Raw genomic sequence first — 23,923 nt, forward strand, 5'->3', positions numbered from 1 at the left:
GGGCTGGATGAGCAGAGCCCCCTGGAGCCGCCCACCTGTGAACACCATCCCCAGTCTCCTGCTGAAACCCCTTGCAACCACCATGTTCCCTGTCCGGCCACCTGGGCTGCGGGGAACTGGTCTCAGGATGGGAAGGGGCCCGCCTCCAGCTCCACCCTTGGTCTTGGGCTGCAGGGAGGTAGACAGCCTTCCTGGAGCCTTTATTGCCTGGTACCATGGGTGGGAGGGAGCCTGGGGGATTCCAGGGTCCAAACCCTGACTCCAGAGCCTGAGGGATCAGGAAGCTCCTGGCAAGCTGTAGCCAGAGTCATGGCCTTGAGCTGAGCACGGCCAAAGGGGGCTGGCTGGGGTCTCTGCCGCTCTGACATCGGGCAGTGGGCAGGTTACCCAGCCTTGCCCCAGCGTCCCCTGGCAGCCTGCCCCCCAGCCTGAGCCCCTCCCCTGGCTTCCCTGCAGTGCTCAGTGACATGCGGGAAGAGCATTCAGCACCGAAGTGTCCTCTGCGCCGTTGATACCAGTGTCCGTGTGATGAGGCCCAGCAGCCAGCCAGCGCAGTCACCTCTCTGCCACCCTGTTGGCGGCCTCTGGACACACTGGGCCCTGAAGGCTCAGGCAGTGGCTCCTCCAGCCACAAGCTCTTCAGTGAGGCTGACTTCATCCCATGCCTCTTGGCACCACGCCCTTCACCCACCTCATCACCCCAACCAGCCAGCATGGCAATGCCATTGAGGAGGAGGCCCCAGAGCTGGGCCCGCCGGGGCATGTGTTTGTAGACAACTTATAGTACGACTACAATTTCATTCACCTCTGTGAGGATCTATGCTATGGGCCTTTCAACGGGCCTGATCTAGACCTGGCAGGGACAGGGGACTGGACACCCCCACTGCGCAGCCGTCCTGCTGCGCCCTCCACTGGCAGCCCCATGCCTGCCACAGGGCCTCCTGCAGCCGAGGAGGAGGGGTTACTGGGACCCTGGTCCACTAGCCCTTGGCCCAGCCAGGCCAGCCACTCCCCACCCCCACCTTCAGAGCAGACCCCTGGGAACCCTCTGGTCAATTTCCTGCCAGAGGAAGACGCCCCCACAGAGGCTCCAGACCTCCGGCTCTCCAGCCCGCCCCGGCCCAGGGTTTCTATGGCAGACGCCTGCCGCCCCTGGAGCCAAAATGACTTCCTAGTCAGCTAGGACAGCCAGAGCCAGCTGCCCCCTCCATGGTGGGACAGGACCAATGAGATTTCCAAGGATGATGAGGAACCCGTGGGCCACGGAGTACCCCACCTGCCCCAGAGGCCCAGCGCCACGCTGCCCTCTGTCCTGTCAACAGCACCTACTCCTCTCCTGGTCCTGACATGGTGGAGCTGTGGACAGGAGGGACTGTAGCCTGGAAGCCAGCTCTGGAGGGTGGCCTGGGGCCTGTGGACAGTGAGCTGAGGCTCCTCCCCCTCCTCCCATGGGCACTCTGCCAGAGATTAAGGGCAGGGACAGCCTTCTGGAGCCAGAGACTCCCACCTTCCCAACCCCAGGACCAGGCTCATGGGGCCTGCAGACTGTGGCAGTGCCAGGGACCTTCCTCCCCCCAATCCTGATTGGCCTCAGGCACATACCCTGGGTGACTGCCTAGAGCCCGGGACCCAAGGACCAGCCTGAGCTCCTCAGCCCTGAGGTGCCCCTGAGCTCTGGGCTTCTGTCCACGCCAGCTTGGGACAACCCCAACAGCAGCAGAGTCCCTGAGGCCCAGCCCCTGGACCCCAGCCTGGCCGAGGCGGAGCCCCAGGGGACCTGCTGGCTGCCAGGAACACCAGCTGGCGAGCGGGAAGCTGGAGCAAGGCAAGGGGTGTGGGCTGCTGGGTGGGCGGGGAGTTTGCACGGGACCTTGGTGACTGTTTCCTCATCTGAAAACGAGCAGAGTGGGACACAGGCGCTGTCTATCCCGCCTCCCTCGGGGCGGGAGTTCCTAGGATTAGGGGAAACTGACAGCCGTGGTGGGTGGAGGCTCCATGAGGTGGGAGGAGCATTGCTCCAGCTCAGCCTGGCCAACATGGCAAAACTCCCTCTACAAAAACTACAAAAAGTAGCCGGGCGCGGTGGTGGGCGCCTGTAGTCCCACTTAGGAGGCTGAGGCAGGAGAATCACTCGACCCAGGAGGCGGAGGTTACAGTGAGCCGAGATCACGCCACTGCACTCCAGCCTGGGCGATAAAACAAGACTCTGTCTCAAAAATAAAAATAAAAAATAAAATATAGCTACTAAGCATCTACCTGTGCCAAGCACTATTCTAGGCACCGGATACAGTGGAAAAATGAGAAAGACAAACAGAAAAAAGAAATAAGATCATTCATTCTTCACCCCCCAATATTATAGAACTAGTTCAGGCCTCTTAATGAAGTAACTTAGGGCTACGAAAATGTAGTGTGCATAGATGAACGCAGGCACGTGATGAGCATTTACTGAAACATACACTTTGGCGTTGCGCCACCAAGCTCTGCCCGCAGCACTTGGCAACGAACACGGCTGCTGCACAGGCTCAAAAGAAGCAAGAGAGTCAGTGCTGGGTTAGGGCACGTTCAGCCGGCCATCGTTGCAACAGCTGGAGTGACACTACCTCTGAGCAGCTTTCTGGAGAAACCTCAACCTGTTTCCTGAAAAGACAAGCCAGGCTGAGCACCTTCAGTAGAGAGTCATTTGTGGGATAACTTACCATCTATTTGCGCTATAGGAAAAGCAGTCTCTTGAGAGAGGAGAACCTAGGACAGGGAAATTTTGCTAGGGACAGGGACTCTGAGTTCTGAGGACTTCCCAGTCCTGGAGATGACTTGCAACTGTGGGTGAATCACGACGGCTTTTTTTTTTTTTTTTTTTTGAGACGGAGTCTCGCTCTGCCGCCCAGGCTGGAGTGCAGTGGCCGGGTCTCAGCTCACTGCAAGCTCCGCCTCCTGGGTTTACGCCATTCTCCTGCCTCAGCCTCCCAAGCAGCTGGGACTACAGGCACCCGCCATGTCGCCCGGCTAGTTTTTTGTATTTTTTAGTAGAGACGGGGTTTCACCATGTTAGCCAGGATGGTCTCGATCTCCTGACCTCGTGATCCGCCCGTCTCGGCCTCCCAAAGTGCTGGGATTACAGGCTTGAGCCACCGCGCCCGGCCGACGGCTGTTGATATTGATTGCGTGTGCCCTGAGCCTCCTGGCCACCACACCACACAGATTAGCTCTAGAATTGCCGAAACCTACCAGGTAGGTATCTTCTCCCTTCTATTTTTACAGACGGAGAAACAGACACAGTGAAGTCATAGGGCCAACAAGCAGGGGGGCTGGGATTCTTTATATTTTCTTTGAGACAGAGTCTCCCTCTTGTCGCTCAGGCTGGAATGCAATGGGGCGATCTCAGCTCACTGCAACCTCCGCCTCTTGGGATCAAGCGATTCTCCTGCCTCAGCCTCCTGAGTAGCTGGGATTACAGGTGCCTGCCACCACGCCTTGCTAATTTTTGTAATTTTAGTAGAGATGGGGTTTTGCCGTGTTGGCCAGGCTGGTCTCGAACTCTTGACTTCTGGTGACTCACCCGCCTTGGCCTCCCAAAATGCTGGGATTACAGGCGTGAGCCACAGTGTCCTGCCGGGAAGCTGGGATTCTGAGCCAGTTAAGTCTGACTCCAGAGGCTGAAGCCTCTCAGTCCCTCTCCCTGCACCTCTGGGCGCCAGGGTGGAGAAAGCAGGCAGGGCTGCCCGTGTCCTTTCTATGCCCAGGGCCCAGCACCCAGTAGGCGACCACATGTATTGAAATGAACAATGACACGCAGACTGTCAGGGACAACTGTTTCCTACCCCAACCCTTCTTCACGGAGCTCACCTGGGCCTCACCCCTACCCAGCCCCACGTTTGCACTGAGTATACAGAAAGACCTCTCTCCTTATTTGCCTGACTTTGGAATCTTCACCTCTGGTCCACAGCCATCCCGGGAACTGCCCCCTTTTGTACACAAAGCCTTTGTCTTCTTAGGAAAATGAGCAGATTCTGTCCATAAAAGTATCCAGCCTGAACGGGAGGTGGAGAGAGAGCACCTCATGGAAAATTATAGCAACGCATTTCTTTGTATTTTAATACTCCCAGGATCTCACTTTGGCAGCAAACCTACTCTGGGTTAGATCCTAGCATCCTTAGCTTTTTTGTGCCATGGATCTCTTTGGTATCTGATAAAGCCTATGGACTTTTTTTTTTTTTTTTTGATGGAGACTGAGTCTTGCTCTGTTGCCCAGGCTGGGCAATGGTGCGATCTCGGCTCACTGCAACCTCTGCCTCCCGGGTTCAAGCAATTCTCCTACCTCAGCCTCCCATGTAGCTGGGACTACAGGTGCACACCACCATGTCCAGATAATTTTTTGTGTTTTAGTAGGGATGGGGTTTCACCATGTTGGCCAGGCTGGTTTTGAACTCCTGAGCTCAGGCAATCCTCCCCATCTCGGTCTCCCAAGTGCTAGGATTACAGGCGTGAGCCACCACACCCAGTCCTTTTTTTTTTTTTTTTTTGAGACAGAGTCTTGCTCTGTCTCCCAGGCTGGAGTGCAGTGGCACGTTCTCAGCTTACTGCAACCTCTGCCTCCCGAGTTCAAGTGATTCTCCTGACTCAGCCTCCTGAGTAGCTGGGATTACAGGTGCATGCCACCACCCTGGCTAATTTTTTGTATTTTAGTAGGGATAGGGTTTCACCATGTTGGCCAGGCTGGTCTTAAACACTTGAGCTCAGGCAATCTGCCCACCTCAGCCTCCCAAAGTGCTGGGATTACAGGCATGAGCCACTGTGCCTGGCCTCAGATTTCTTTTTGTGTGTGTGTGTGACAGTCTTGCTGTCACCCAGGGTGGAGTGCAGTGGCACAAATTTGGTTCACTGCAATCTCCGCCTCCTGGGTTCAAGCAACTCCCCTGCCTCAACCTCCTGAGTAGCTGAGATTACAGGAGCCCACCGCCATGCTGGGCTAATTTTTGTATTTTTAGTAGAGATGGGGTTTCATCATCTTGGCCAGAATGGTCTCGATCTCCTGACCTCGTGATCCACCCACCTCGGCCTCCCAAAGTGCTGGGAATACAGGCGTGAGCCACCGCGCCTGACCTGGCCTCAGATTTTTATTTTAAGTGCACAAAATAAAATACGGAGAGTGATGGATATAAATCATATAGAAATAGAGTTTATGAAAATATTTGTGATATTACATGATATGTTTTACTGGCACATTAAATGACAAGATCCAGAGTTGGGTCTAATTACTATAATTTTGAGGTAATGATGAGCAAGAATGGTATCTCAAGATGTCTGCAACAGCTGCAGTTAACAGGAAAATATCTGATTTCTACTGGTAACAAGGTAACAGGTGCTGCTAACACTAATGAGGTTTGTTCCCAGCAACATTCACCATGGAAGGAAATGCTGAATTTTAATTAAAGTGCAGGGGGAACAAAGCAAGATGTAATCTCCCTCCTCCTTGTCTTTCCTGTTTTTGTTTGTTTTATTTTTGTTTTGTTTTGTTTTTTGAGGCATGGTCTTGCTCTGTTGCCCAGGCTGGAGTGCAGTGGCACAATCATGGCCCGCAGGAGCCTCAGCCTCCTAAGTAGTTGGAACCACAGGTATGCACCACCACACCGGACTAATTTACCTTCTTTTTTTACTTTTTTTTGAGACGGAGTTTTGCTCTTGTCGCCCAGGCTGGAGTGCAATGGTGCGACCTTGGTTCACTGCAACCTCCGCCTCCCGGATTCAAGCAATTCTCCTGCCTCAGCCTCCCGAGTAGCTGGGATTACAGGTGCCTGCCACCATGCCTGGCTAATTTTTCTATTTTTAGTAGAGATGGGGTTTCACCATGTTGGCCAGCTTATCTCAAACTCCTGACCTTGGAATCCACCTGCCTCTACCTCCCAAAGTGCTGGGATTACAGGTGTGAGCCACTGTGCCCAGCTTTCTTTTATTTTTATTTTTTAATAGAAATGGGGTCTGGCCTCCCTCCTGGTACCGACATACCTACTAGCGTGTGACTGACGGCAGTGTCCCTGGCCCCAGCAGAAGGACCATAGCCAGCCAGTGGGCTCACGCACCTTGGCCTGTTGCTCCAAGGAGCTGCCTATGCTATTCAGCCAAGGCGAGCACAGTGCCTGCTGGCCCGGCTGAGCTCTTTCCAGTGAGCCCGCCCACTTCCCCAGCTACTGACTCTCACTCTTCCGCTTTTCCCAGCAGGAAGGGCCCAGCCTCATCTGCAGCCCCCCGACCAGCTGAGACTCCCCGCTTAGACTTAGGAGTCTATGGCCACTGGCGTCCGGCTGCCTGCCCTCCCTGCCTCCCCCAGGGTCCCTTCAGACGGTCTTGGGCTTTCTGACCCCTTTTAGCTTCACCCTCTTGGTTCAAAGCAGTGTTCTTTCTCTATCAGGACTGTTGGCTGTTGCGTGGGGCTCGCCAAGGCGAGGGGTGGCCCTGAGCCAGTGGGTTGGAAGACAGGGTGACCAGAGAAGCGGGAAGCCCGAGGGAGCTCAGATCGGTCTGGACTGTGGGTGTGCTGCCTGGGTGCCGTGGGAAAGGCCAGCATGTGTGGGGTGGGGGAGGGCCGCTGCAGCCCCCAGGTGCTACCCGTGAAGCTCTGGCTCCTCCCTCCATCACCTCCCCTTTCGCTTCCAGCCTCTCCTTTCCAGGAACCTTGCCACACCTGCACCTGTGCCCTCCCCTCCCCTCCCCTCCCGGGCCCTCCCACCACTGCTGTGGCATGGCTGGTCGTGTGCTGCACTTGCCTTACCAGCTCTCCTCATTTTTCTCTCTCCCGTTTTCTCTCTGCTTCCCCTCCAACTGCCAGCTAATCAATCGGGTCAGACAAGTCCCTCCCCTCCTGAGAGCCCCCGGCCCTTTGACCTCTAAACAGATCCCTCCTCTCCTCAGGGACCTCCCTTTCCAAGCCTGCCTGGACGGTTGTTCTGTGACTTAACAGTGGCTCCCCCAGCCCCAAAGCCAGCCCCCTTCATCTGTGACTTCGTCTGCAGTCATGGTGAGCTGACACATCCAGGTGTGACCACTGGTGAAAACTTGTGCCTCCATGGTACGCCCTACCCTGCTCTATAAATATCAACACTTATCTATAGACATCCCTACACATGGCTGACCGCCTCGCCTCTAGCGCTGGGAATCAGTCACCGCGCTGTCCTTATGGAGTCTTGTGGTTCTGGACAGAGAGAAGCAATCAGTGGCCACCCGCTGCAGCTGGAGACCCCAGAACTTGGTGTCTGCCTTCTGCCTCCCACTGCACCAGGAAGGGTGGAGGCAGGTTAGAGAAAAACCATCCCTCCTCCCCCACAGCCATCGGAGCAGGGCTCTGGCTCACAGGTGCCTTCAGAGGTACCATTTCACGTGAGGACGACATGCCCCACTTCACAGGTGGGGAAGCAAAGACCCAGGGGGCCAGGGAGACAGGGAGGCTCCCCAGGTGGGGCTGAGCACCAGCTCCTTAAAGCCGCTCTGCAGTTCGACCAGCTGCTCCTCGAGCTCGTGGTTCTGGGAGAGCACACAGCTGACGGTGGTAAGCTCGGTCTGCGTGGCCTCCAGGGTTTGCATGCGCGCCGTTGCCCGCTCCACCCCAGAGCTCGGCCTTGTGTCCAGCTCCCGCAGCCTCTCCTCCTCCTGCTGCGTCTTCTCCTCCTGCTCCCGCAGCCTCTCCTCCTCCTGCTGCATCTTCTCCTCCTGCAGCCTCTCCTCCTCCTGCTGCATCTTCTCCTCCTGCAGCCTCTCCTCCTCCTGCTGCATCTTCTCCTTCTCCTGCAGCCTCTCCTCCTCCTGCTGCATCTTCTCCTTCTCCTGCAGCCTCTCCTCCTCCTGCTGCGTCTTCTCCTCCTGCTCCCGCAGCCTCTCATCCTGAGGTGCATGCAGAGAGGAGGAGGTAGAGGAGGACTACGGGGACAGGTGCAGCAATCATTAGGGTTGGGGGTTGTGTGGGCTGTCTCAGCTGGCAGAGGGGCACCCAGCCCCTGCTGTGGGAGGAGGCTAGAGGGCTAGGTTGCAGGGACACTGGGCCACAGCCCCGAAGCTCTCACCTCCAGACCCTTCAAGTTAGCAGATGATGCAGGGTCCTCCCCTTTGACAAATATTGTTGACTATGAGAGAGGAGCGTGCGCCTGAGATGTTCTGTGCCCAGCGTCTAAGCCCTCTGACTTCCTTTCTTCCCCATCAACTGGCAATATTTTCTTTTCTGCCTAACTTGGACCCTTCATCCCATAACCGCTTTGTGCCAACGTCTCTCATGGTTCTTATCTCCCCACCATCCCTCCCTCCCGAGCAACTCTCAGCTGGTGCTTCTGCAGCAGCATAAAATAATACAACCAGCCACGCGGTCCAACTCCTCCCTGTGAACAGCTTCCAGGGAGAAGGCTCAGGGAAGAGGCGACTTCCTCAACACTGCCCAGCAAATCGGCTGGTCCCAGGATCTCCCCTCTCGTGAATCCCTGCCTCAGTTTCTATCACACTTGCCTTCCCCCCGCACTCTCCTCAGTTTCTGAGGTACTTCACAAACAAGACCATTGAGCTGTTGGGAGAGTTGTCGCATGCTCTCAGTCGCTAAGAAAGTCCTAGAGGTGGAAACACAGGGGTGAAGGGTGCAGGTGGCTCGATGGGAAAGAAGGTCATGAGCAGTGGCTTCCCTGACTCCCTCGGCCTGGAGACAGCTGCCCTGACAGGAGACACTTGGTTTCATCCATGAGATTGAGGCTGGTGTCAACATCATGATTCTGTGTGGGAAGAAACATATGAGATGGTCATTCAATTTCTGGTAACAATCACCCAGGACGGGGTGAGCCAAGCTCCTGAGCTCATTCCAACAATCTTCCATCTCTCCAGACCTCAAGAAAAGCCCAGTCTGAGCCTTCTACCAGCCCGGTCCCAGGAGGAGCACTTGGCGTTAGGGAACAAGCTACCTGTGAAAGGAGAGGAGAATCCATAGTAAGTACAGGAGGGGAGTGGGCAGAGGGGGAGGAGGCACCAACCTGAGGTGCTGCCATGCTAGTGAGACTGGCACCAGGGGAAGGGACACTGCCAGGTAACACGGTGTCATCAAATGGCTCTGGCGAAGCAGCATGTTTTTTGGGCATCTGTCATATGACAGAGCAGGGGGTTAGGGGGCCGTGCAGGAGAGAAGGTGCCTCAGTGCCACGGATGCAAGTGATTCCCCTGCCTCAGCCTCCCGAGTAGCTGAGATGACAGGTGCCCGCCACCATGTCTGGCTAATTTTTGTATTTTTAGTAGAGACGGGGTTTCGCCATATTGTCCAGGCTGGTCTTGAACTGACCTTAGATGATCTGCTCACCTTGGCCTCCCAAAGTGCTGGGAATACAGGAGTGAACCACTGTACCTGGCCTGAGTATGGGTCTTAAGAGAAGGAATCAGATATGACAGGCAGGATATTCTAGGCAAGGCAAATATGGCACTAGAAAAGCCAAAGCAAGTCAGTCATGGCATGAGTCCAAACCCAGGTTTAATAGGACTGGGTCGCTGTTATTAAGTTAAGGGTGGAAGAGGCAGCAGAGGAAAAGCTGCAAACACAAGCCAAAGCAGTTCCCAATTGACATCTGAAACCCAACAAATGTGAGCAAAACAAAGCATTTCGGTTTTGTTTGGGTTTGCTGCCACCAGTACACGGTATAAAGGCAGATACTCACATTCATACAATTTTCTGCATTCTTCAGTATCTGTCAGTGTGTTTAAGTACTGTTTTTTGTTTTCGTTTTTTGAGACACAGTCTCACTCCGTCACCCAGACTGGAATGCAGTGGCATGATCTTGGCTCACTGCAACTTCTGTCTCCTGGGTTCAAGAAATTCTTGTGCCTCAGCCTCCCAAGTAACTGGAACTACAGGTGTGAGCCACCACAACTGGCTGATTTTGGTATTTTTAGTAGAGACAAGGTTTTGCCATGTTGTTCAGGCTGGTCTTGAACTCCTGACCTCAGGTGATCCACCACCTCAGCCTCTGACCTCGCCTGGCCGCATTTAAGTGCTTTTAATACACAGCTTTTTTTTTTTTTTTTGAGGCGGAGTCTCGCTCTGTCGCCCGGGCTGGAGTGCAGTGGCCGGATCTCAGCTCACTGCAAGCTCCGCCTCCCGGGTTCACGCCATTCTCCTGCCTCAGCCTCCCGAGTAGCTGGGACTACAGGCGCCCGCCACCTCGCCCGGCTAGTTTTTTGTATTTTTAGTAGAGACGGGGTTTCACCGTGTTAGCCAGGATGGTCTCGATCTCCTGACCTCGTGATCCGCCCCGTCTCGGCCTCCCAAAGTGCTGGGATTACAGGCTTGAGCCACCGCGCCCGGCCCCAGCTTTTTAAAAAGTCAAGACACACTATGAGAAACTTTTTCCAAAGAAATTGATCCAAAAAGCAGAGTGTGAGTCAATGCACAGAGACAGGTAGGATAGAAGGGGTTTTCTATTCCCTCCTCCCGCACCAGAGAAAAAGAAAAAAAAAAGAAAATAATAGTAACGTGTTTTCACAACAATCTATATGGAGGAGAACAATTTAAATTCCTGGCAATGATGAATTTGAAATAATCTTTTCATGGACTCTCATTTTTTATTTTCTGATTTTTTTTTTCTTTTTTTTGAGACAGAGTCTCACTTTGTCGCCCAAGCTGGAGTGCATAGGAGTCACGTGGCACTTCTCTAGCTGTGAGGACTCTAGGAGAGCAAATATCTGCTCTTTTTGGCTTCCTTAGTCGGGGGCAGAACCTGTTTTTTTGCCAAAAGTCATGCAATGGGCCGGGCGCGGTGGCTCACGCCTGTAATCCCAGCACTTTAGGAGGCCGAGGCAGGTGGATCACCTGAGGTTGGGAGTTCCAGACCAGCCTGACCAACATGGTGAAACCCCGTCTCTACTAAAAATACAAAAATTAGCCAGGCATGGTGGCGGGCACCTGTAATCCCAGCTACTCGGGAGGCTGAGGCAGGAGAATTGCTTGAACCTGGGAGGCGGAGGTTGCAGTGAGCTGAGATTGCACCACTGCATTCCAGCCTGGGCAACAAGAGTGAAACTCCATCTCAAAAAAAAAATAATAATAAAGTCATGGAATGGAGCCTTCCCAAATGTATTCGTCAATTCTTGAACTGCTATAAAGAAATACCTGAGACTGGGTAATTTATAAGGAAAAGAGCTTTAATTGGCTCATGGTTCTGCAGGCTATACAGAAAGTATAGTGGCTTCTGCTTCTGGGGAGGCCTCAAGGAGCTTCAAAGCAGAAGGCAGAAGGCAAGTGGGAGTACGAGTCTTCCATGGCAGGCACAGGACCGAGAGAGAGACAGGAAGTGTTATCCACTTTTAAACAGCCAGATCTTGTGAGAACTCACTATCCAGTACCAAGAGGGATGGTACTAATCCATTCATGAGAACTCTGCCCCATGTCCAATGGCCGTCCCCTGAGCCCGACCTCCAACACTGGGGATTACAACAGATCATGAGACTTGGGTGGGGACACAGACCCAATCCACATCACCCAGACAAAATGTTTATTTGTATCATTAACTATTAGGCAGCCATGCATGTGCAGAACCTCATATAGGTCATGACTAGTCTGAAAGAATGCTTAAGAAATGGCCAGTATATCAGTCAGGATACCATACATGATGCTGCAGTAACAAATGGCTCCAATGTCTCAGCAGCTTACAGAAATAAAGGTTTACTTCTCATTCGTGTCCACTGCAGATGGCCAATATTTTCACATTGGGACCCAAGCTGATGAAGCAGTCTCTAGAACATGACTGATCTCATAGCAGGGAAAAAGAAAAACAAACCAAAAACCCCACAGCAAGTCACATTCTGGCTCTTGAAGCTTCTGCTTAGAAGGTGACAAACATAACTTCTGCCCATATACTATTGGCTAAAACAAAGTATGTCTCCAAACCTGATTTCTGTGGGGAAGGGAAGTGTGTTATTACCCCAGGGATGGGCAATTAATATTTTTGAAAAAGAATAGGAATATTTGGAATGGAATGCTTCACTAGGTGGGGTGCAGTGGCTCATGTGAGGCGGGCGGATCACCTGAGGTCGGGAGTTCGAGAACAGCCTGACCAACATGAAGAAACCCTGGCTCTACTAAAAATACAAAATTAGCCAGGCTTAGTAGCGCATGCCTGTAATCCCAGCTACTTGGGAGGCTAAGGCAGAAGAATCACTTGAACCCAGGAGGCAGAGGTTGCAGTGAGCCAAGATTGCGCCACTGCACTCCAGCCTGGGCAACAGAGTGAGACTTTGTCTCAAAAGAAATACATAAATAAATATAATAATAAAAAAGAGAAAAGTTAAATAGCACAGATATGTGCAATAATTAAAAATAATAAGACGTGGCCGGGCGCAGTGGCTCAAGCCTGTAATCCCAGCACTTTGGGAGGCCGAGACGGGCAGATCACGAGGTCAGGAGATCAAGACCATCCTGGCTAACACGGTGAAACCCGTCTCTACTAAAAAATACAAAAAACTAGCCGGGCGAGGTGGCGGGCGCCTGTAGTCCCAGCTACTCGGGAGGCTGAGGCAGGAGAATGGCGTAAACCCGGGAGGCGGAGCTTGCAGTGAGCTGAGATCTGGCCACTGCACTCCAGCCTGGGTGACAGAGCGAGACTCCGTCTCAAAAAAAAATAAAATTAAAATAAATAAAAATAATAAGATGTATTAAAATATATATTCTTCAGAAAAAGACCCTTAACACAGTATCACAGATAGATATTGCTAAGGAACTGAATAATGTAAGTTTGCTAGGGGAGACAGAAACTCTCAGAGATGTGTGTCCAGGGGCAACACGGTTCCACATCAGATACTGCTGTTGGGATCCAGATTACAAAATTTGGGGGAGGCTCTGAGCCCTAGTGCCCAGCCCCTTCCTCCAGTGACCCATCAGAAGTAAAAAGAGGAAGGCAGCAATGTAGCAGAAGACAATATATAGGATAAACTACTCAAAAGCCAGTAAGCACCATCTAGTGGCAAGCGGATAATTTTTCCCATTTTGTATGTGTCGTCAGATTCAAACTGTGTGGGACAATTTGCACTATCAGCAGGCTGTGAGAGTTGCCAATGTTTGTGTTTTTTGTGTTTTTTTTCTTTTGTTTTGTTTTGATTTTTGAGATGCAGTTTCACTCTGTCGCTCAGGCTGGAGTGCGGGGGTGCAATCTCAGCTCACTGCAACCTCCGCCTCCCAGGTTCAAGCAATTCTCCTGCCTCAGCCTCCCAAGTAGCTGGGATTACAGGCGCCTGCCATCACACCTGACTAATTTTTACATTTTTAGTAGAGACGGGTTTTCACCACGTCGGCCAGGCTGGTTTCAAACTCCTGACCTCAGGTGATCCTCCCACCTCAGCCTCCCAGAGTGCTGGGATTATAGGTATGAGCGAGATTATAGGTATGAGCGACGGTGCCTGGCAGAGTTTACAGTGTTCTACCTTGTCACTAAGCTTACTAAGGTCAGACTCACTAAGTTTTCTCATTTTAATAAATACAGCATAGTATTTCTTGTAAACTGATAGTCAGATTTAGAGGCTTGTTGCTGGGCGCAGTGGCTCACGCCTGTAATCCCAGCACTTTGGGAGGCTGAGGTGGGTGGTGGATCACCTGAGGTCGGGAGTTCGAGACCAGCCTGACCAACATCAAAATTAGCTGGGTGTGGTGGCACATGCCTGTAATGCCAGCTACTCGGGAGGCTAAAGCAGGAGAATCACTTGAACCCAGGAAACAGAGGTTGTGGTGAGCTGAAATCGTGCCACTGCACTCTAGCCTGGGCAACAAGAGTAAAATTCTGTCTCAAAAAAAAAAAAAAAAGATTAGAGGTGTGTTTCTGATTCCATTTTTAAAATGTATTTATTTAGGCCAGGCACGGTGGCTCACACCTGTAATCCCAGCACTTTGGGAGGCCAAGGCGGGCAGATCACCTGAGGATGGGAGTTCGAGACCAGCCTGGCCAACATGGTAAAAACCTCGTCTCTACTAAAAAAACAAAAATTCATCAAGCGTGGTGGCAGGTGCCTGTAATCCCAGATACTTGGGCGGCTGAGGCAGAAGAATTGCTTGAACCCGGGAGGCAGAGGTTGTGGCGAGCTGAGATTGTGCTATTGCATTCTAGCGGGCAACAAGAGTGAAAACTCCTTCTCAAAAAAAATTATTTATTTACGTAAGGATATTTTATATATGTATACTCCATTTTTTTTTTTTTTTTTTTTGAAACATGTCTCGCTCTGTCACCCAGGCTGGAGTCCAATGGTGTGATCTTGGCTCACTGCAAACTCTGCCTCCCAGATTCAAGTGATTCTCCTGCTGCAGCTTCTGAGTCTACAGGCACGCACCACCAGCCCCAGCTAATTTTTTTTTTTTTTTTTTTTTTTTTGAGACGGAGTCTTGCTCTGCCACCCAGGCTGGAGTGCAGTGGCCGGATCTCAGCTCATCAAGCTCCGCCTCCCGGGTTTATGCCATTCTCCTGCCTCAGCCTCCCGAGTAGCTGGGACTACAGGCGCCCGCCTCGTCGCCCGGCTAGTTTTTTGTATTTTTAAGTAGAGACAGGGTTTCACCGTATTAGCCAGGATGGTCTCGATCTCCTGACCTCGTGATCCGCCCATCTCGTCCTCCCAAAGTGCTGGGATTACAGGCTTGAGCCACCGCGCCCGGCCTAATTTTTTATATTTTTAGTACAGACGGGGGTTTCACCATGCTGGCCAGGCTGGTCTCGAACTCCTGACCTCAGGTGATCCACCTGCCCCGGCCTCCCAAAGTGCTGGGATTACAGACATGAGCCACTGCTTCCAGCCACTTTATATATATATACTCTATCTTCTATATATTTCCTATGGTGCCATATCAAGAGGCACATAATGTCTTGTTATCAATTAATGAAATGTGGTTCAAATGTGGTTGGCCTAATTCATCAATAGATACAGTAATAAGATCTATCTTTCACCCAGTGGTTTTAGAAACCACTGATGATTGGCCAGGCACGGTGGCTTATGTCTGTAATCCCAGCACTTTAGGAGGCCGAGGCGGGCAGATCACGAGGTCAAGAGATCAAGACCATCCTGGATAACATGGTGAAACCCTGTCTCTACTAAAAATATAAAAATAAGCTAGGTGTTGTGGCATGTGCCTGTAGTCCCAGATACTTGATAGGCTGAGGGAGAAGAACTGCTTAGAACCCAGGAGGTGGAGGTTGCAGTGAGCCAAGGTGGCACCTCTGCACTCCAGCCTGGCGACAGATTGAGACTCCATCTCAAAAAACAAACAAACAAACAAAAAAAAAGGTGATTATTACTTAGATTCATAGGTTTTGGAAAAAATAGTAATTTTCTAATTTTATTATTCCTTCTGCATTTATTTATTTATTTATTTTGAGATGGAGTTTCACTCTTGTTGCCCAGACTGGAGTGCAATGGCACGATCTCAGCTCACTGCAAACTCCACCTCCTGGGTTCAAGCAATTCTCCTGCCTCAGCCTCCTGAGTAGCTGGGATTACAAGCATGAGCCACCACAACTGGCTTATTTTTGTATTTTTAGTAGAGACGGGATTTGACTATGCTGGCCAGGCTGGTCTTGAACTTCTGACGTCAGGTGATCCACCCACCTTGGCCTCCCAAAGTGCTGGGATTACAGGTGTGAGCCACCGCGCCTGGCCAGGAATTGCTGTTAAAGAAGACGGATTTTCTATTTGGCTTTAGAAGAAATATGTCATTTTTATGGATAATTTAACTGTTGACTAAAATATAGCATGACCACAACTAGAGTTGAAAAGAATTTCAGAGACAGAGGATTCTGATCCTATCATATAACAAATTCAGGCTCTGGGGCTCAAAGAAGCCAACTAATTAACTTGAAGTCACATAGTTTATGAGAAACAAGCTTGCCTTTAACTATAATTGGCATTGTAGTCAATGTATAAAACTTATGGAGAACATTATCCAGAAAACTGGGAGGTATAACATTCATCTTCATAACAATTCCACTACATTTAAATGATACAGGAAGTTGAATGCATTGCATTAAAGTCAAGGTACTGAGCCAGGCATGGTGGCTCACACCAGTAATCTCAACACTTTGGGAGGCCAAGGCAGGTGGATCACTTGAGGTCAGGAGTTCAAGACCATCCTGGCCAACATGGCGAAACCCAGTCTCTACTAAAATCACAAAAATTAGCCGGGTGTGGTGGCGTATACCTGTAGTCCCAGCTACTTGGGAGGCTGAGGCAGGAGAACGGTTTGAACTCAGGAGGCAGAGGTTGCAGTGAGCCAATATTGCACCACTGCACTCCAGCGTGGGGGACAGAGTGAGACTCTGTCTCAAAAAATAATAATAAAATAAAAATAAAAATAAAAATAAATGATACAGGAAGTGGAATGCATTGCAGCAAAGTCAAGGTATTGGGCCGGGCGCAGTGGCTCACACCTATAATCCCAACCTTTGCCTGAGTTCTTGTCCTGTGTCCAGGAAGAATGAGGCACACAGACAAGTGGAGGGTAAGCAAGACAAAGAAAAGCTTTATTGAATCTTAGGACAGCTCGGAGGAGACCCACAGTGGGCAGCTCCTCTCTGTAGGCAGGTCATCTCCAGTGTTCAGTTCTCTGTAGAGAGGAGGCCCCGGAGGCCCTGGAGTGGGTGGCTCCACTCTGCAGGCAGGTCCCTGTTGACTTCCCAGCTCTCAGCAGAGAGGGTAGCTCCTCTGCAGCTGGTCATCCAGTCTCCGATTGCTTCTCCATCCTCTGCCTTGCTCTGGTTGAGCCTGGGGTGTCAGAGAGGAGGAAATGCATGCCGATTGGTGCATGGGCACCCAGAAAAGGTACTACAAGTCCCCACTCTGGTCTGTGGATCTGGCAGCCCGGCCTTCAGCCTTCAGGCCCTCCCTGGTCTGAAAGTGGGGTGTTATGGGGTACCCGCCGGCTTCTGCCCAGGAATCTGCCTCCCACTGCCATTCATGGCCCCTGCTCAGCCCAACTTTGCTCCGAGATCAGAGTGGGTGTTGACAGCCAACAGCAGGGAGAAGCCAGGCAGTGGGGGCAGGGGGGCCTTCCCAGGCCCCCAAGAGTGGACGGATGCCTGAAGCTGCAGCCACAGTTGGGGTGGCTGCCGTGGCACCCAGGAGAGCAGGGCTCCTATCTGCTTGCCCTGGAAGACCACAAGAAGGCTCAGATCTGCAGTTACAACTTGGGTGGCTGCAGAAGTTGCAGGCTTGCAACTCGGAAGGGGCAGGGCTCCTGCCAGCTCCATGGAGTGTGTAGCCCTGGCGGCACCTCCCTGCTGTAGCGGTGGCAGGCTGTCTGGAGCAGCTGCTGCCACAAACTGGAGGAATGAGTAATATATTAAGAAGGCAGTTTTTGAACAGAAATATATTTTTTCATTATAATATAAACATTTGAGAATTGTTTTTTTTTTTTTTTTTTTTTGAGACGGAGTCTTGCTCTGTCGCCCAGGCTGGAGTGCAGTGGCCAGATCTCAGCTCACTGCAAGCTCCGCCTCCCGGGTTCACGCTATTCTCCTGCCTCAGCCTCCCGAGTAGCTGGGACCACAGGCGCCCGCCACCTCGCCCGGCTAGTTTTTGTATCTTTAGTAGAGACGGAGTTTCACCGTGTTAGCCAGGATGGTCTCGATCTCCTGACCTCGTGATCCGCCCGTCTCGGCCTCCCAAAGTGCTGGGATTACAGGCTTGAGCCACCGCGCCCGGCCTTTTTTTAAAAAAAAACGGAGTTTCCCTCTTGTTGCCCAGGCTGGAGTGCAATGGCACAACCTTGGTTCATTGCAACCTCCACCTCCTGGGTTCAAGCAATGCTCCTGCCTCAGCCTCCCAAGTAGCTGGGATTACAGGCATGTGCCACGATGCCTGGCTAATTTTGTATTTTCAGTAGAGATGGGGTTTTTCCGTGTTGGTCAGGCTGGTCTCGAACTCCTGACCTCAGGTGATCCACCACTTTGGCCTCCCAAAGTGCTGGGATTACAGGCATGAGCCACCACGCCCGACCCAATGATTGACTTTTAAAGTTGAGGTTAAATCAATATAATTATTTCACTGAGTAACGCTTTTCCACGAACTGGATTCATTGTAAATTTTAGACAGCCTAATAATCTGATCCCAAATTATTATATTCTGTTGTCCTTACATTCACTCATTCAACAAATATTTGAGTGCTTACCAGAAAATTTAAAAAATCTAGTCTTTTTTTTTTTTTTTTTTTTTTGAGACAGAGTCTCGCTCTGTTGCCCAGGCTGGAGTGCAGTGGCGCGATCTCGGCTCACTGCAAGCTCCGCCTCCCGGGTTCACGCCATTCTCCCGCCTCAGCCTCCCGAGTAGCTGGGACTACAGGCACCCACCACCTCGCCCGGCTAATTTTCTGTATTTTTAGTACAGACAGGGTTTCATCGCATTAGCCAGGATGGTCTGGATCTCCTGACCTCGTGATCCGCCCACCTCGGCCTCCCAAAGTGTTGGGATTATAGGCGTGAGCCATCGTGCCCGGCCTCTAGTCATTTTTTTAATAAACAATCTTCTATTAGCAATTTCATATTCTATATAGCAAGTTCAGAATTTTATGATGCCTGAAATTAGAAACAAATACAGAGAGTATTAAACCTTGGATATTGTGGAGACAAATATGTTTGATGAATGACCTTGGAGGCCCGGAAATGAGAATGGCTAGAACTGGGGATTCCAGCAGGGGCAGCAGCGGTAACAGCCACGCCCGAGGGCCGCAGAGGGAGGCAGCGGCAGAAGCGGGTGCCCGCTGGGCCTGGGCCGCCCTCCCCGGGGTCCCCCCACCTCCGGGCTCCCTGCCTCGTGGTGTTGTGTCTGGGCAGACTTGTCTTCACCACACCACATCAGCAGGACTGTGTAGTGGACACAGACGGTGCCTGCTGGTGTCTGCCCGGTTCCCTGCCGCTGCCAGGCAATGCCAGCAGGAGTAGATAAGTGTGTGACAGAGGCTGGGGTCAGCCCTGCGGGGGGTGGGGGAAACAGGGGACGGGCACAGCTGCCCCAGGGTTCCCTCCCAGGGGAGGGGCTGTTCTCCAGACCTTGTCCTTCCACAGGACCCGAGGCCTCTGCCTGGGTGGGGCCACCGGAGGCTCTGTTGTCACCTGTGGTGTCCTGTCCTCCAGATCCTTGTAGAGCTGGGCTTCGGGTGCAGGCTGCAGGGACGGAGGCTGCAGGGATGGAGAGCAGGATCACATGAGGGCTTGGCGGTCCAGGAGGCCTTCTGAGGGCAGGGCCCTGGGGTTGCATTTTGGGGAGAGGCTGCCACAATAGAGCAGGAGGAGCAGGGACGGGGTGGCCGTGTGTGCCAAGGCCCGGCTCTGGGGGTAGGGCTGTTGTTTAGCCAGCTGGAGTGCCTAGGAGATGAGATGAGAGGGGCGGGAGGGACTCTGCTGGTGGTCTGGGGATGGAGATCGGCTCAGCCAAGCCAGGAGACTGGAGTTTTCCTACAACTGTAGGGCCCTGTGCCCACTCCCACCTCTGCTCCACTCTCAGCCCCACTGAGGCCTCTCCGGTGGATCTCACAGGCTGCCCCCACGCGCCCCATTCTCCTGTCCCATTTCTAGCCTCAGGTAGCCTGTGCCTGGAGAGGGGAGGGGAGGGATGGGGAGGGAATGGGAAGGGAGATGAGGGGAGACTAGGAGAAGGGATGGGAGGGGAGGGGAGGGAAGATGTGCAGGTCAGTCTCCGGGAGGGGACGCTGCTGTGACAAGATCCCACAGACTGGAGCTTCAGTAACAGACTTTTATTTTCTCACAGTTCTGGAGGCTGAAGTCCAAGATGAAGGCGCCATCACGGTTGGTTTCTGGTGAGGCTTCTCTTCCTGGCTTGTAGGTGGCCCCCCTCCCACATGGCCTTTCCTGTGTGTATGCAGAGGGGAAGAGACAGCTCTCCGGTGTCTCTTCCTCTTCCTGGGGGAAGGGCCCCCCCCGTGGCCTTCTAAACACCTTATCACCAATAGAGTCACTCAGGGAATTCCATCTTCAACATAGGAGTATTGAAGATGGGGTTGGTGATGTCACAGTCCCATCTGTAGCAGTGTCCGTAGGAAATTCCCACACTGGGGCCAGGCACGGTGGCTCACACCTGTAATCCAGCACTTTGGAAGGCTGGGGCAGGCGGATCGCTTGAGCCCAGGGGTTCAAGACCAGCCTGGGCAACATAGTGAGACCTTGTCTCTACAAAAAATGCAAACATTAGCTGGGCGTGGTGGCACGTGCCGGTGGTCCCAGCTACATGGGAGGCTGAGGCAGGAGAATCCCTTGAGCTCAGAAAGGCAGAGGTTGCAATGAGCTGTGATTGTGCCATTGCACTCCAGCCTGGGCAACAGAGTGAGACCCTGTCTCAGAAAAAAAACGTCAACAAACTTCCCACACTGAGAGAGCCTGCTCCAGGCTGGGGCCTGGACTCAGCCGGTTGCTGTGTGGCCATTTGCTCTTCCAGAAACCCTTCCAGCAGATTATGTTCCCATTTCACACGGAGGGTGAGTGCAAGGCAGCCCTAGGTGGCTCCCTCTAACTCCGAACATGGGAGTTTCCCCAGCACCGTCCAACCCCAGGCTCACTGGGACACCTTCCCGAGCTTTCCATCTGATGCTTTTAGGGCCCAGCAGCCACAGGTGTCTCAGGGAGGACGCTGGGCCCAGTGCTGGACCCTACTGGGCAGGCTCCCTCAGCCGCAGGGCGGGTGGCCGGTCCCATCTGGTGGGCCCATTCCCCCTGCCTGAGTGCACGGATGTGTGTGTGTGAGTTTAGTGTGTGTTCTTGGCCCATTCATCCTTCAGCTTTTGTGTTTTATTATGTAATCATTTTTCATGAGTGCTTCGTATATGAAAGATGTTAGTTAATATTTGTTTAACAAAACACATTTTGCATCTATTGATTAAAAAAGAAAATGGTGATAACGACCATCCAACGACCCGGTGGAAACCGGTGCAGGCTGGACTGAGGGCTCAGGCAGTGGTGCGTGGAAAAGGTGCTTATTGTACTTTTGTTCTTGAGATGAAGCCAGTGAGGGCTAGGGGATGTTTCTGAACCTCTGCGCCAAGAGGAATCGGGTCAGCAAAGAGAGAGGAGTGGGAGACGGGGGGTGTCTTACACGCACAGCCTTTCCCAGGAACAAATTCTCTCTTAAATTGCAACATTAGGAAATTACCTCAGAGCTGGGCACGGTGACTCACGCCTGTAATCCCAGCACTTTGGGAGGCCGAGGCAGGGGGTGTTGCTTGAGCTCAGGAGTTTGAGACCAGCCTGGGCCACATGGCAAAACCCCGTCTCTACTAAAAATACAAAAATTAGCCAGGCATGGTGGTGGGCGCCTGTAATCCCAGCTACTCGGGAGACTGAGGCATGAGAATCGCTTGAACCCGGGAGGCAGAGGTTGCAGTGAGCTGAGATCATACCACTTACTATACTCTAGCCTGGGTGATGGAGTGAAGCTCTGTCTCAAAAAAATAAAGATAAAAATTGCAACCCTCCCCAGCTGAGCGTGGTAACTCCTGCCTGTAATCCCAGAACTTTGGGAAGCCAAGGCGGGAGGATCCCTTAAGCCCAGAAGTCTAAGGCCAGCCCGGACAACATAGTAAGACTCCATCTCTACAAAAAACAGGGGAAAAAAATTAGCTGGGCATGGGAGTGTGCACCTATAGTCCCAACTACTTGGGAGGGTGAAGCCAGATGATTGCTTGAGCCTGGGAGACTGAGACTGCAGAGAGCTGTGATTGTAATTCTGCACTCCAGCCCGGGCAAGAGGGTGAGACTCTGTCTCAAAAACAAATAATTGCGACCGTCCCCCACGCAGCTGCTGCTTGGCTCGGGAAGGAGCTGACTCTCCCCACTGACCCTGGAACGTCCTGCTCTCCATGATTACGTGGACTCAGAGACCATTGTTTGCACTGCGTCCTGGGATGGATTTACACAGGACCACGTGCCTTCTGCTCCCTTCCACTCCCGCCTGCGTTCCCTGTTTGTGGTTCTTATCATTCTGCTTGCCTGAGTCATTGGTCTTGCCAAAAACAAGAGCACAGTGGAGGTCACAGTGCCAGCTGCAACCCATCATGGACAGACGGACGACAGCAGCCAGACATCAGGGGTTCCTCTGCTTCCCTCTGCCCGGCACCTGTGCTGGTCCCACCAGGGCGGCTGTGGTCCTGCAGGGGTGCTGGGCAGATAGGGTGCCGCCCAGCCAGGCTGTGAACCCACTATGCCCTGTGCCCGGAGGCCCACTCCTGGGCTGTGGGGGCCCCGCTCGCTCCCACACCAGACATGACCTCTCCCACAAGCTCTCACTTCCTCTCTGCTGCCCTGTGGCTGTCCTCCTTGTCACACAGTTGGCTGCCCTTGTCTGCACCACGACGCCCTGCCTGGGAAGGCCCCTGTTTGTCCAAGCATGCAGGGCTAGAGCCAAGTGCAAGGCATCACTGCCTGGATGCCTGAGTCCAGAGGACGCTCCCATGGGACCCGTGTCCCTCAAATGGAACCCTGCAGCTCAGCACTCCAGCTGCGTCCCCTGTCACCTCCTCACCTCACCCCAGGCCCACCCGGCCCCTGCGGCCCCCACCAAGCTGCTGAGGCCACTCTCACGGCCTTCACCTTCCACCTGCAGCCAGTGAGCCTGCAGACCCCCGGTCCCCGACTCCTGAGCATCCCAAGCCCACGGTCTCCACGTGACTTGAGCCACACCCCCCGGGCTAGCAGCCCCGAGGGTCCCTTCCTCCTGCCACAGGGGTTCCTACCTCTCCGCAGGGCAGACTCTCCCAGGTGAACTGAACCCTCAGAATGGCCCAGGGGGCCCTGTCCACCCTGCCACCCCCCACCCTCTTCCCCTCGAGGCCTGGGGCAGCCAGGCTCTATGACCTTTCCAAGGGTTTGCTGGAAGGAGCCTGGGGCTGGGAGCCACTTCTGGAGGCGAACAGGCTCGTGGGCCATGACAGTTCCCTCACTTCCCCCTCACACAGAGGACAGCAGCATCCACTGGGTCACCTATGCGAGAGTTGGAGTCACTGGAAATGCAGGGCTCAGGGTGCCCGGCACACAGTGGGCCAGCTGCCACGGGCTGCAGGCTGGTGGGCATGGTCGGCCCCTCAGAGCAAGCGGCTGAGGCACTGCCTGTGCTTGTGAGGTGCTCAAGTCACACCCCAGTAAACAGTGGAGGAGGGCGCTGCCTCTACCCCACCCTCATCTATTCAGATTCTCACGCACTCACCCAGAACCGTCAGCCGGCGCCCCAGCCCTCCCAGTTCCCTGAATGACGTCACCTCTCAGGCCTCTGCCCTGCCACTGGCCAGGTCACTTGGACTGTGGAGGGGAGGGTCCGACAGGCCCAGGCCCGAGCCCGACCCTGTGCCCCTCTCTAGCTGCAGCCCCACATGCCTGAGGGTGGCTGGAGGGGGCCTGGTGCCTGCTGAGTGGGTTTCCTTTCCGGAAGTTCTGCAAGTGAGTTGCCTTCTGAGTCCGTGCTGGTGGTCGGTGGGATCTGGTTTCTGTGGCTGTGGGACTGAAGTCCCTGGTCCCTGGCTGGCTGGCAGCCAGGGCCCAGCCTTAGCAAGTAGAGGCCTGTCTCTGTCCTTGCCCATGGGCCCCTGTCTCGGAGCTGGCAGCAGCCTGTCCAGTCCTCACACTTGGAAACTCTCTGGCTTCCCATTCAGCCTGGTCTCTCTTCTGCTTCCAACCGGAAAAAGCCCTTCTCTGCTCTTACTGCTCATGGGACTGGACCGGACCCACTATCCCAGCCATGTCTAGGATAATCTCCCTCCCTGTTTTAAGGTTTGTACTCTTAATTACATTTGCAAATTTCCTTTTGTCTTGTAACATAACATCTTCCCAGCTACCAGGGATCAGGGTTGGGATATCTTTGGGAGCCACTTCGCCTTCCACCAGACCCTGGTCTGCCCCCTCAGCTGCCCTCTGTACAGCCTTGTAACATCCTTTTCCAATAATCCAAG

The 23,923-nt window shown here is 53.1% G+C and overlaps 1 protein-coding gene across 6 annotated transcripts; it reads right to left on the bottom strand.

Moving 5' to 3' along the window:
• Window positions 1-16,471: 16,471 nt before the first annotated feature.
• Window positions 16,472-22,108, bottom strand: LOC117096372. 6 transcript variants are annotated; one of them, XM_033233723.1, is made up of 6 exons: window positions 21,972-22,108; window positions 19,725-19,841; window positions 19,023-19,151; window positions 17,104-17,297; window positions 16,814-16,820; window positions 16,472-16,748 (listed from the first exon to the last, which is right to left on the bottom strand). In XM_033233723.1, the coding sequence occupies exons 1-6, from the start codon at window positions 21,978-21,980 to the stop codon at window positions 16,575-16,577; spliced, it is 630 nt and encodes a 209-aa protein (XP_033089614.1). In that variant the 5' UTR covers window positions 21,981-22,108; the 3' UTR covers window positions 16,472-16,574. The 6 variants fall into 6 exon arrangements, 4 of the variants coding, with proteins under 4 accessions (XP_033089614.1, XP_033089617.1, XP_033089616.1 ...); XM_033233726.1 differs by lacking the exon at window positions 16,814-16,820 and having other exon boundaries at window positions 16,472-16,740; window positions 17,115-17,297; window positions 19,739-19,841; XM_033233725.1 differs by lacking the exon at window positions 16,814-16,820 and having other exon boundaries at window positions 16,472-16,740; window positions 17,115-17,297.
• Window positions 22,109-23,923: the final 1,815 nt, after the last annotated feature.

This window comes from Trachypithecus francoisi, unplaced genomic scaffold (genome assembly GCF_009764315.1).
Source record: "Trachypithecus francoisi isolate TF-2019V2 unplaced genomic scaffold, Tfra_2.0 Lachesis_group14, whole genome shotgun sequence".
NCBI lineage: Eukaryota > Metazoa > Chordata > Mammalia > Primates > Cercopithecidae > Trachypithecus > Trachypithecus francoisi.

Excerpts from the sequence above, each read along its gene's own strand:
- LOC117096372 (XM_033233723.1), bottom strand. Across the intron at positions 19,152-19,724 it reads AGAACTGTGAGAAAATAAAA|CCTCCGTCCCTGCAGCCTGC; the intron begins GTCTGTTACTGA and ends CCATCCCTGCAG. Across the intron at positions 17,298-19,022 it reads GGGTCCTGTGGAAGGACAAG|TTTGTGGCAGCAGCTGCTCC; the intron begins GTCTGGAGAACA and ends TCATTCCTCCAG.